This window comes from Triplophysa dalaica, chromosome 3 (genome assembly GCF_015846415.1).
Source record: "Triplophysa dalaica isolate WHDGS20190420 chromosome 3, ASM1584641v1, whole genome shotgun sequence".
NCBI classification, from domain to species: domain Eukaryota; kingdom Metazoa; phylum Chordata; class Actinopteri; order Cypriniformes; family Nemacheilidae; genus Triplophysa; species Triplophysa dalaica.
The window spans coordinates 1,612,308-1,623,738 of record NC_079544.1 but is presented as its reverse complement, the minus strand read 5'-3'; the positions used below and the strand labels follow the sequence as shown (position 1 = coordinate 1,623,738).

Below are 11,431 nucleotides of genomic sequence, written 5' to 3'. Positions count from 1 at the left end.
TATCTCATTTTGGATCTTTTCATTTATTCGTTCCAGAGAAGCGTTTTTTACAATCCTTTAATGCTCTTATTCTTCTGACGTGGTTTTGAGCAGAAGCCTGTGAGGAGCTTGAGACTCATTGGCGGGGAAAGATGGCGAGTGGGTCGTCGTCGCATGTAGGTGGCGGTAATGCGCGAAAATCGCCGCGAACCGACGTAACAAAACCGGAAGGAAGATCTCGCTCGCTAATCTCGGGATACGTCGTTTATAGGGCTCAAATACGAGCCGCATGTACGTTTTTTAAATTAGCGGTCCGACCTGCAGCAGGATCCAGATACAACGTAAACTGTCGTCGTTGCACTGTGGGACTTTATACACTTTTTAACTGTGAAAAATACAAGTAGACGTTCAACCTTGAAAATCCAACAACCTACTTCTACAATAGAGTATGTTTTTTGCTATCGTGAATTTACGAGTGTTGTTTCGTCTTATTTTGCAGTAAGATTACTCGTGTTATTGTAGTCGTTTATTTTGGAATATAGTTATGGATGTAAATACTGGTCCAGAGCAGTTGAGAGAGAGTCGCGTCAACTCCGTCGTTCACTTCAGTGGAATAGTTTTTATACAGTAATATTTCCAGCTGCAATGCCGCACGTTTCAGGACAACTTTCTCAGACCGGAAGTGAAGTAGAATCGTGGTTTTGGGGCAGGTCTGGGCTTTTTTTAGTCGGGTCACCTGCATCCCAGATAGCACATGTACGTCTGTATGTCTGGTAGATCTGGAAAACATCTGCTGTGTGAAAACATCTGCTAAACATATTATAAATAGCAGTTTTACATCCATTCTAAATCATCAACATCTTAGAGACACATTCTAGATGTCTATACAACATCTGACAGCAGACGTCTTTGAGTATTGCAGATGACCAAATTATGTATTGGAGATGTAAATGCAGACATCAAATTGATGCCTCCGTGCCATCAAGGATTATGCTTTTATGAGCTATTTTGGGTTTATATGGATTTCTGTGTACATCATATTACATATAAATTATAAATACAAAAATTGAGAATATATATATTTTATTGCATTTGATCCCCAAACTGTTCAGATTTACAGTTCTTCGATCCCATTTCTTCAATACAAAAGAAGACTTCATGTCATCCCTAAATGTAAACGTCTTACACCGTGCCGCTCACGTCTGGTGTAGACAGGGTGTGTGTTAGTTGTTATAAAATGTGAACCAGGTGCATTCTTATTGATATACAGGTGATAGACTGACATACAATTAATTTAGATCAAAATGTACAATAATTGACATCCCACATGAAAAAAGCTTCGTTTTAAAAATGAAACTAGTAAATTGTAGAATATTGTAATAGTAATTATATTAGTGTATAATCATAGTATGGCACGCAAAAATTATGCGAAAAATAGGTACAGCATTTAATATCTGAAAGGTAACAATGACTGTTGTCAGCATTGTGTTTCTGCAAACATATCGTGCAGTGTTATAATATTCTTTCTTGTTTATGTTGTAAAGATATTGGACATGTCTACTCAAAAGAAATGCCATGTTTGTAAGGAGAGAATCGGGGTAGCCAGCAAGACATGTCAACACTGTCATGCCAAGCAGCCTTACAAGCAGAAGCTGGAGAAAAGAAAGCAACGATATGCTGAAGAATGGATCTCCAAGCAAAGAAAAAACGGCAGTGTCAATAAAGTCTATGATGCCACATATCTTCTGGTAGGTTTTTCATTCAGACCTTTGTCATAATAGTTCATAATGTCTGATCCTTAGCATTTACGCGCATGTTTCTCTTACTTTTTGTACATTTCAGCTGTTCTTGACAACAGACAGTCTTGAATTGTCAATAGTGGATACAGATCAGTGTATATAACATATTCAGTAGAGGTCCTGTCGTTGACGCAGACTGATGGGTGTATGACTGCGAGAAAGATTTGAAATCAGATACACCTGTTTACTTGTTGTTCTTTTGGATATTGAAACAAAAGGATACAAACGCCTTATATTTCAAGACGAATGGACAGGAGAAATGAATAAAACACCAACCTCCGTGATGCTGCACATTATATTTGACATTATGTTGATAAGCTGGTTGAAGCCTGAAGAACTGACCTAAGATTGGGTGCGTTTGTGTTTTACTCCAGCTGATCTTTTTGTTTCTTAATAAGCATCCAAGGATGTTTATATTCACTCTGATGTTTATATTGGGAATTTCTTCAATGAGATGTTATTATTAGTTAATTTTGACTTGTTTACTCAATAACATTGTCTGACAAACACACATTCTCATTGTTTTCCCATTGTACATTTCCTTAAAAGTAAATAGAAAATTATGTTAACCTAATTTAAATATATCAGAAGTGATAATGTTAACGTTAGCTTGAAGGTTTAGATAATGTGTATATAGTTTGAACTTTTTTAAATGTTATTTTTTTTATGAATTTAGCCAGCGTAAGGTGATATTCTTGTGAATGTGGCCCCCTATCCCAAATGTGTTCTGCACCCTGGACATAAAATAACATTTTTCTCAGTACTCTGGTTTTGTTTGAACTTTGTTCCAGCTCCACAAGTGGGAAATTTTAGATCGATACCCAGTCACCCTCCTTGCCAAGAGAACAACACACGGTTTTTCTGCTGAGTGCTTGTGTCCGTGGCAGATGGACTCGGAGGATGTTAAGGATGCCTTTGATAAAATAAAGCGGATATATGAAAGTCTTCTTAACGGTAAGAACCACGTCATCAGTGTTGGGTGTAACTAGTTACTAAGTAATTAGTTACTGTAATTTAATTACTTTTCCCTTGAAAAAGTAAAGTAAGGGATTACTCATATGTTTTCTGTAATTTAAATACAGTTACTTCTGATGTAATTAAACTAAATACTTTGTTAAATATATGCGTGTGCAATAGCGTAATTGACTTAGAAATTCAAAGTCTTACTTTAAAGTCTGTTTTTTAATGTATAAATCTCACTTTTGTTATACTTTGGTCAGTTAATAATATTATTTCAATGAATTCAATAAGCCGTTTCATGTATATTCTTGAATCACTTAACTAATCAAGGTCGATGTAGGATAAAGAAAGTAATTAGTAATGAGTAACTAAATACTTTTTGGACAGAGTAATTTGGACAGTAATCTAAATACACTATTGAATATGTAATGAGTAACTAGTAATTAATTACTTTTGCAGAGTAACTTACCCAACACTGCACGTCATGTGCATGCTGAATTTTCTTTGAATAATTGCTTATTTGCGAAACTCCATTTAAAAATTCATCAATAAGGTTTTGTTGCCTTACGCAAATGTTGTTGGTAAATAAATAGTCTCAGACATAATGGCCACGGACCGTTGGCTGAACATCTGATGCATTAGACACACTTTAGCACGTTCAAAGTCGTCATCTGATTGGTTGAATTTTACAGGATTGCAGGGAGATGTGCGTGTCACGTTCTTCAAAGGTCCGCCTGGAAACAAGAAGAAGCCATCTGATCGAAGAAGTAAGCTGTTGTGTTCACAACTGTTACAATAAGAATTCATCACAATCGACTAAATGCTAAATTCTTAAAGAGTACATAACTAGGGATTTTTAATAATCTGTCTAATCCCGTCCTTTCCACTAGCCTATTTTCATGTGATTGGTTAGATGGTCTAGTCTGCTGTGATTGGTCTACCATGAATGAGGCTCATGAGCTACAGTGTTTTGGGGAGAAGAGTGAAGTATTCGGGGACAGTCCTAGCAAAATGTAGGCGGGGACTATATGTAGTGATGTAAATCCGTGGTGGTTCGCGAATCGGACTAGAGACGACTCGTTTGAGTGATTCAGAGTCAATTCCCTTTTTTCCAAGCCAATAACTTTGTTTTATGTGGCAGACTGCTTACTTCCAAACACGGCCACATTACACACTGCATGAAATGTCAATTTCATGATCTCATGTTATGTACTCTTTAAAAAGTATGCGATGTTCACAGCATAAACCCATAAACGTAGTTGTTGTTAACTTTTGACATGTTTGTGAATGCACACCGGTCTGTTACTGCGGGGACATTTCCACGCCTTTTAACATGACACAAAACAAAACGGTTGCTTTACCTTTCAGTCATATGGCCTCTTTGACGGGCCTTGGCCAAAGAAAGCGGCCTTTAGTATGAAAGTCTAGTTAAGCAAGACTAATACATAAGTAACCTTTTTACCTCAAGTTTAAAAATATATGAAAGACATGTGAAAATGTTAAATGTTTTTAGTGATTAGTGGTGCTTTTATATCTGCCTTTAACTGGATTGCAACAACTCATGCAAATAACCACACACAGTTTCTTTCTCTCAGCAGTGTCTGTGACACATGAACCGGCGGAACCAAAGAGTGCGGACACGTTAGTCATAAAGACAGAGAATTCACCACTAAACCAAGATGCTCTCCATTCAAACATCACAGGTGACCACACATCACATTAGACTTCAGACTATAGGCCTTTTCACACAGAAATCCTATTAAATTACCATGAAAACATGATGTGGTGTGATTTTATCTCCGAACGACGCTCTTACCGGTATTCTTCATTCTCACAGCGCCTCATACTGGTAATTTACCGGTAATGTTACAACTTCTACTAGTGCTTCACCTAAAGGCCCCTTTCACACGATCTGTTTACTGTAACTTGCTGGCAATTTACCAGTTAAGACTGTGTGTGTGAAAGGGGTTAATAATTCCATCATGGTAGTTAACGTCCTCGGTCATTTATTGTACGCTACACAGGTTTTGATGTGTTGTTTGCAAAGCTCTCCTCACAGTTTCCTTTTCTCAACAGTGGCTCTGACGAACGCACCAACAGGATTTAACAGTGAGGACACATCAGTAATAAAGACAGAGAGTTTACCACTAGACCAAGATGTTCTTCCTTCTAAAAGCACAGGTGCCATCACATCAGATTCAGTGTCCACAGCGCTGCACACTCCTGATTCTGAAACAGAATGTGCTCTTGTTCTTACTCTCTGGTCTCTCCTCATCAGCTCTTGCCCCCTCTGCTGGTTTTAAACCGGCTCCTGCGAAGTCGTGGAGTTCCCCACGAAACCGAAAAGAAACGAGGAACGCTAGTGGTATGTGTGGGTTTATCATTCATACTTAATCACCATATGTATTAAAGCACAGGGCCTTTATTAGGTTTGGGTAGGTTTCTACAATGACACATAGTGTGCTGTGATATGCATAAAGTTCAGTTTATACTCGAGCGTCGGATCTACGCAGTGCATACGCAGACCTCTGTACCCTACGCCGTAGCCTGACGCACACCTCTCCAAAAATGTTACGATGCGTCAACTAATCGTGGACCGCAAGCATTGTGATTGGACTGTTTGAACCCCTCCCTCAGGTCAAAAAACTTTTTTCCGAATGAATTATCGAAGCAAAATTGTGCTTCTGTATTAAACATCTCAAATGTGACTGTTGACTTGCAACTACCACTGCTAATGCTTGTCAAACGAACTGCTTCTTCTTCGGCTCTTGTCTTGGTTACACAAGCAACACGCGCGTGGATGCTGACGCCTAGTGGTCATTGCTTGTCGACACAGACAACGACGTAGAAGTATAAATGAAAACCGACACGTAGGCTGCGGTTAGAGGCTACGGTGTAGGTCTGAGGCTCGAGTATAAATCCAGCTTAATTCTTTCAGTAGCATGATAATCGTTGTGAATATATAGAATCCAACTATTTTAGTCTGAAAAAAAATGAGTTTACGTTTTTGTATTTATATCTAAAGAATGCTTTGTTGCTACGATCATTACTCGTGTTCATGTTACTACTGAAAATATACATCTGGAACATTACTGCATTGAGGTAAAATATAGTAGTTTAAACTTTATACTGTCTTGAAGCACGACCCTCATTGCAATGTTTAGATGTCAGTTAAACGGATTCTCTTTCTTATTGTTAAATTCATTTCAGAATGCTCGATTCATCAAGAGGAAACCAGTTTCCCCTCCAAAAAAATACAGAGGAGAAGAATCCGAGAGGTTTGTTTAAAATGATTGATGAATCACAGTATATTAAAGCCGCGGAAAAGATGAGGAGACCATTTCAGAGACCCTTATTCTGAATTTAACATGTACTATTTATAGGACGTACATAATTAGAAGCAAATGTATAGTTTAATGCAATGTAAGTCGCTGTGGATAAAAGCGTCTGCCAAATGCATAAATGTAAATGTAGGTAAACTACGTGTAAAATTATAAATTTTTGTTTCATTCTGTGAACTGCTAACATTTCTACCAAATTTCAAATAAAATTGTTGTTTCTATTTGCCTTTATTTACAGAAAATGAAAATAACATATAAAGTGCTCTCTCATTTTTCAGACCTCCAATACCTTAAAGAAAACAATTTTATATTCACTTTTTGTTTAATTTAATTTTATTCAATTTTATTTATACAGCGCTTTTCACAATGTGCATTGTTCCAAAGCAGCTTTACAGGAGAAAATAAGAAAGATATAAAAACACAACACAGTGCATGGGGTTTACATTTATGCATTTGGCAGACGCTTTTATCCAAAGCAACTTACATTGCTTTGTACTGGGTATACATTGGTTTCTAGATTTGTGCACTTTTAAGCAAAACAATATTTCTACATGCATTTAGGAAAAGTTCAAAAAAATTTTTTATGTAATCATCTCGATTTTTATCACAGTTTTCACATGTCTTGTCATGCTGTCAGACATTCACATGGCTGATGGATGACTTCATGTCACTCCTGAGGTTTGATTCGGTTGCAACAGACACTGGACTTGAACGGCCACAATACATCTAGAAATTGATTCGAAATCAAAATTTTTAGTGGTCTCTTAAATTTTTTCTGATCTAAATCAGAGCTTGGCCTGATGATACGTCGCTTTTACCTGTTATAAGTTGTACTAGACGTTATCATCAGTATAGTTTCGTGGCTAGGCTAAACATTTCAGTGTCACTCAAATATTAACACACACTTTATATCTGTTGATAGGAACATCTTAACAAAATGTAGCCTTTTATACATATTCATTTTAGAGAGTAACGTCTCATCAGTTATTGCAATCGTTAACAACTATGTACATGTAGCTGACTGTGTAGTAAACATTACATGTTGTTATCTTTTCAATGCGTCATTTTTACACAGAGGATGAGGAGACTTGTCAGAAAACCCTCCGAGACTTATCGCCACAGAAATAAACTTCCTCTTCTCTTCCTAGGAGAGCGAAGGTGAGGGACTCTTAACCCTTGTTCATGTGGAGCCGGAGTCCCAGGCATCGACCAGCGGCAGCAGCATCCAGTCTGTGTCTCCTCTGCCCGTCTCCGCTAGATGTGCCTCCGGGGGAAGGAGGAGCGCAGAGCCAGAACTCCATGAATTCCAGAAGAGCTTTCCGAGTAATCCCAAAGACTATGATGAACTTTATTTCATGAGTCTTGTTGGAATATTCAAAAGATTGTCTCAAAGGAAAAAAGCAGAAGTGCGGATGAAAATCGAGCGCATTCTCTATGAAGCAGAGTTTGAGTGAGTAAATGAGTTGTATGGTCGTAGCGAACGGGTGACCGACAGACACGTTCTCGTTCCTTGTGTAGTCTTTGTCTGATCGTCTGCGACAGCGTCTGTGTTTTGTGTTGAATTTTCGTTAAACGTAATTGTGTTTTTGTTATAGCTCCACGAAGAAATAAATGATTGTAAAAAAGTTTTAATAAATGTGAAAATTTACTCAATTTACTTATTGTTTTTATTTACATGGGTAAAGGCTGATATTAATATACATCCAACAAACTTAATTAAATTAATACACATTAAATAATACATAACACAGGGGGGGCGATTCCTAATCTGATGGAAATCAGCTGTGAATTTCGGCTTAAGGTGACAAGTTGGCATCCACCATTCACTGTTGGGTGGTGGCGTGTATTCTTCCACAACTTCTGTGAAGCCATACAGGACACGCTTAAGCATGTAAAACAATATAAAATGTACTGTAAATCATTATACGTTATACAGTTTTAGTCTAATGATTTACTCTTATTTAATGGTGGAAGAACAATAACCACCATCGCATTATAAACGTTACACAATCGTGTTACACAAATTTATCACTTGGTAAAAGTTATTCTTCGCTTTTTATGGTTGCATTATTAGTTCATACAAATGCATGGCTGTTGCACATGCAATATGGCTTTACAGAAGAATGTCAGTTTGTAAATGCTTGGGCCAACTTTTCTACAAAGATCATCAAACAGGTCTTTGTCGACTGTGACATAGCCTTTGAATCTACCGTCGTGCAGACGGAGCTCTTGCATTAGTTTGTGACATTCTGAGTGCTTTCTACTGTACGTGCTCGAAGAACGGGAAACTCTGTTTTTTTTGGCTTTCTTCATAAATAAATCTAACAGCAGAGCTAATGACAGGGTGTTTCGGTGCCTGAGATCGAAGTCATGCCACTCGGCGGCCATGTTTGCAACAAATCGGAGCCAATAGCAAATTTCCGATCAATATTTAAAAAGTTAATTGACGGTTGGATTTATTCATGCTCCAATGTGTTCTAGGAGGCTCTGTTCATTGTCAAATGGAGCTTTTGTATGTCAGAAATAAATTGAAAGTGGGATCTGTAATGTAAAAGTGTTAAGGAGTTTGTGGGTTTGTTTAATTATCCTCTTGACAGATTTAATGTGTTTGTGTTGTGTGTATAACATTTCAAATTTCACTAACAATTCCATCAAAGAATGTATAAAACATTGCTGGGACATTAAGGGCTGTCGCCTCAAATGTCAGTTATTCACTATTTTTTTATATTATTTACATAATATTTGCTCTTTTTATATGGTTATATAACATACACTGTATGTCTTTTATATGATTTGGCTGCTGACACGTGGGTTCACTTGTAGTTGTAACTTTGTTCATGTTCAGAGTTTAAGAACGTTATTTTAGTTCATGGTGTAGAACTGTTATTTCTATTACTGGTAAGCTCAGTGGTAAGTGGTTTCCTGTAGCTCAGTGGTAAGAGCATTGCGTTATCAATGCAAGGGTGTGGGTTTGATCCCAGGGGATTGCAAATACCTATGTAAAATGTATAGGATAAAGCAATGTAAGTCACTTTGGATAAAAGCGTCTGCCAAATGCCTAAATGTAAATGTGGTAAACATTTGGTGCTGCTGTGCATTTGTGTTTTCTATATGATCAATAACTGTTCTGCACATTTAACCTTTATGTCGGATAGGGCACAAACAACACGAGCCTAAAGCTCAACCTGATTTTGCAAAGGGGTTGATGTCCTGAGGACAACATATTTTGTTTGACAATTTTTATATAAACATAACCTCAACCCACACCAAACCCCAACACTAACCATAACTTACCCCTAAAATCAGAGGGAAATGATAAGTGAAAAACAATGGTCTAAAAGCACCTAATCATGGTCGTAAGATTACATTTAAAATAAACTGTAAACTTCTTTTCTGAAATCTGATTGGTTGATTTAAATGTTGTCCCAGGGTCAACATCATGTAGTCCAAAGGATATCAACACTTGGCAAAAACAGGAGAGTGCAAAGTACAGAGGTTTGTGTTTGTATTGTTGCAGAAACACTTTCATAACCCCATATATAAGAGCAGCATCAGACATTCAGAGCTGAAGTTTGGTGAGGAGTCATCTGTAGCAAACAAGATGGCGCTGGTTTTACAGATGTTAATGTTACTGCTCTGTGCGAGCAGCTCAGTTTCACAAGATTTATTGAAGCCAACGGTAGACGTTATGGCTGAGCTAGGGAAACTTAAGAGCATGTAGGAAAAGATTGAAAACTTAGAAAAGACGCTGAACAAAGTATTAAGTGAGAATGAAGGTAAGGAGAAAATATTCTGCATATTTTACAGAAATATTTAGATCTGTGGAAAACATGTGTGCCGTAGTGTTTAGAGAACAAGTTTAGGTTGCATATGCAACCATTTGACATCAAGTACTTTGTCACAGTATTCATGAACTTTTTTGCATCAGTTACGCTGTTTTTCATGTCACATTTATAAAGTCAATGCCATTGTTGGTCTATAAGCCAAACATTTCTCTATACCCCGGGATCCCTTTAATAATGTCTCATTTTTTTAATTAGCTAAGATTCATGTTCTTAAAGGAACACTCCACTTCTTTTGGAAATAGAATCGTTCTCCAGCTCCCCCAGTTAATAAATTGAGTTTTACAGTTCTTGAATCTACTCAGCCGATCTCCGGGTCTGGCGGTTTTCTCTGCCGATATGATTAGGAAGATACTATCCAGTTCCTAATCATATCGGCCTATAAAATCGTGAGTTTTCATTTTCCGCCGGTCTTAGCACACGAAATAAGTACAGAAGAGTCAAGTTTTAAATAGGAAAAAAATCTAAACTCTCTGGTCATTTTTGAACGCGATGCTACTGGTCTAATTGGATTCAATGATCTATGCTAAGCTATGCTAAAAGTGCTATCGTCAGACCTGGAGATCGGCTAAAAAGATTCCGGAGCGGTAAAACTCAACTTTTAACTCAGTGAACGAACCTTTTTCTAAAAAATCTGTGTCTTTCATTGACATTATTTGTATTCCAAACAGCTTTGAAAGCTTCACAATATAGGCTCGAAATGTTACAGAACGGAAAAGAAGGTAATGTTTATTCTTCATATTTTTAATTACACATTTATACACGTAGATGACGACGGGTTTTATTCACATTCATAGATCAAAAGATCGCCTTCTCAGCTGGACTTCTGGCATCTGGATCAGGACACACTGGGCCTGCTGATTCTGACAAAACTCTGGCCTATAAGAAAGTCTTCAGTAACATTGGAAATGCCTATGACCCCGAAACTGGTAAGAACTGTAATGAGAAACTTGTTACAGAAATGATGCATTTTATAATCCTGCTCATATGCCATCATTTCATCATGCGTGTAAATGTAACATTTTCTTTGCATTTCTTGAATTCACATGACTGTACACTTGTTTTCCAGGTATTTTCACAGCGCCACTACGTGGAGTCTATTACTTCAGATTCTATGCTCATTCACAAGCTGGAATCAAAATGGCCGTCAGTCTTTATAAGAACAATCAGCTCCAATGCTCTGTGTTTTCTTGGCAATCTACCATAAATGGCAATGCAAGCAATGGTGTTGTTCTTACACTGGAACCTGGTGATGTAGTTTATACAAAACTCTGGGGGAACAGTAGGGTTTTTGATGATGAAGCAAGCTACACCAGTTTCAGTGGTTTTCTCATTTTTCCTTTGCAAATGAAATAAGAATCTGAAGGAACTTTTAATTATATTTGTCTTCAAATATCAGCAAGATCATTTGAATCGACACCAAATAAGACTTGAGGCCTTATTAAAAGCTTCTGTTTTCCAGTTTCCTTAATTTTTTGGATTTGAAGGTTCTGTTTATTGCAACACTCCT

At 37.4% G+C, this 11,431-nt stretch overlaps 2 protein-coding genes across 4 annotated transcripts; both read left to right on the top strand.

Annotated features, from left to right (window-relative positions):
• The first annotated feature begins 206 nt into the window (after positions 1-206).
• Positions 207-7,727, top strand: LOC130417224 (uncharacterized). Of its 3 annotated transcripts, none has more exons than XM_056742595.1 (9): positions 207-425; positions 1,524-1,727; positions 2,570-2,732; positions 3,431-3,505; positions 4,337-4,441; positions 4,815-4,919; positions 5,017-5,103; positions 5,949-6,016; positions 7,228-7,727. In XM_056742595.1, the coding sequence occupies exons 2-9, from the start codon at positions 1,533-1,535 to the stop codon at positions 7,531-7,533; spliced, it is 1,104 nt and encodes a 367-aa protein (XP_056598573.1). In that variant the 5' UTR covers positions 207-425; positions 1,524-1,532; the 3' UTR covers positions 7,534-7,727. The 3 variants fall into 3 exon arrangements, with proteins under 3 accessions (XP_056598573.1, XP_056598572.1, XP_056598574.1); XM_056742594.1 differs by having other exon boundaries at positions 4,334-4,441; XM_056742596.1 differs by lacking the exon at positions 207-425 and adding an exon at positions 1,822-2,130 and having other exon boundaries at positions 1,589-1,727; positions 4,334-4,441.
• Positions 7,728-9,617: 1,890 nt separating this feature from the next.
• On the top strand, positions 9,618-11,382 carry c1ql4l (complement component 1, q subcomponent-like 4 like). Its single transcript, XM_056742621.1, has 4 exons — positions 9,618-9,855; positions 10,593-10,643; positions 10,719-10,850; positions 10,991-11,382. The coding sequence occupies exons 2-4, from the start codon at positions 10,622-10,624 to the stop codon at positions 11,275-11,277; spliced, it is 441 nt and encodes a 146-aa protein (XP_056598599.1). The 5' UTR covers positions 9,618-9,855; positions 10,593-10,621; the 3' UTR covers positions 11,278-11,382.
• Positions 11,383-11,431: the final 49 nt, after the last annotated feature.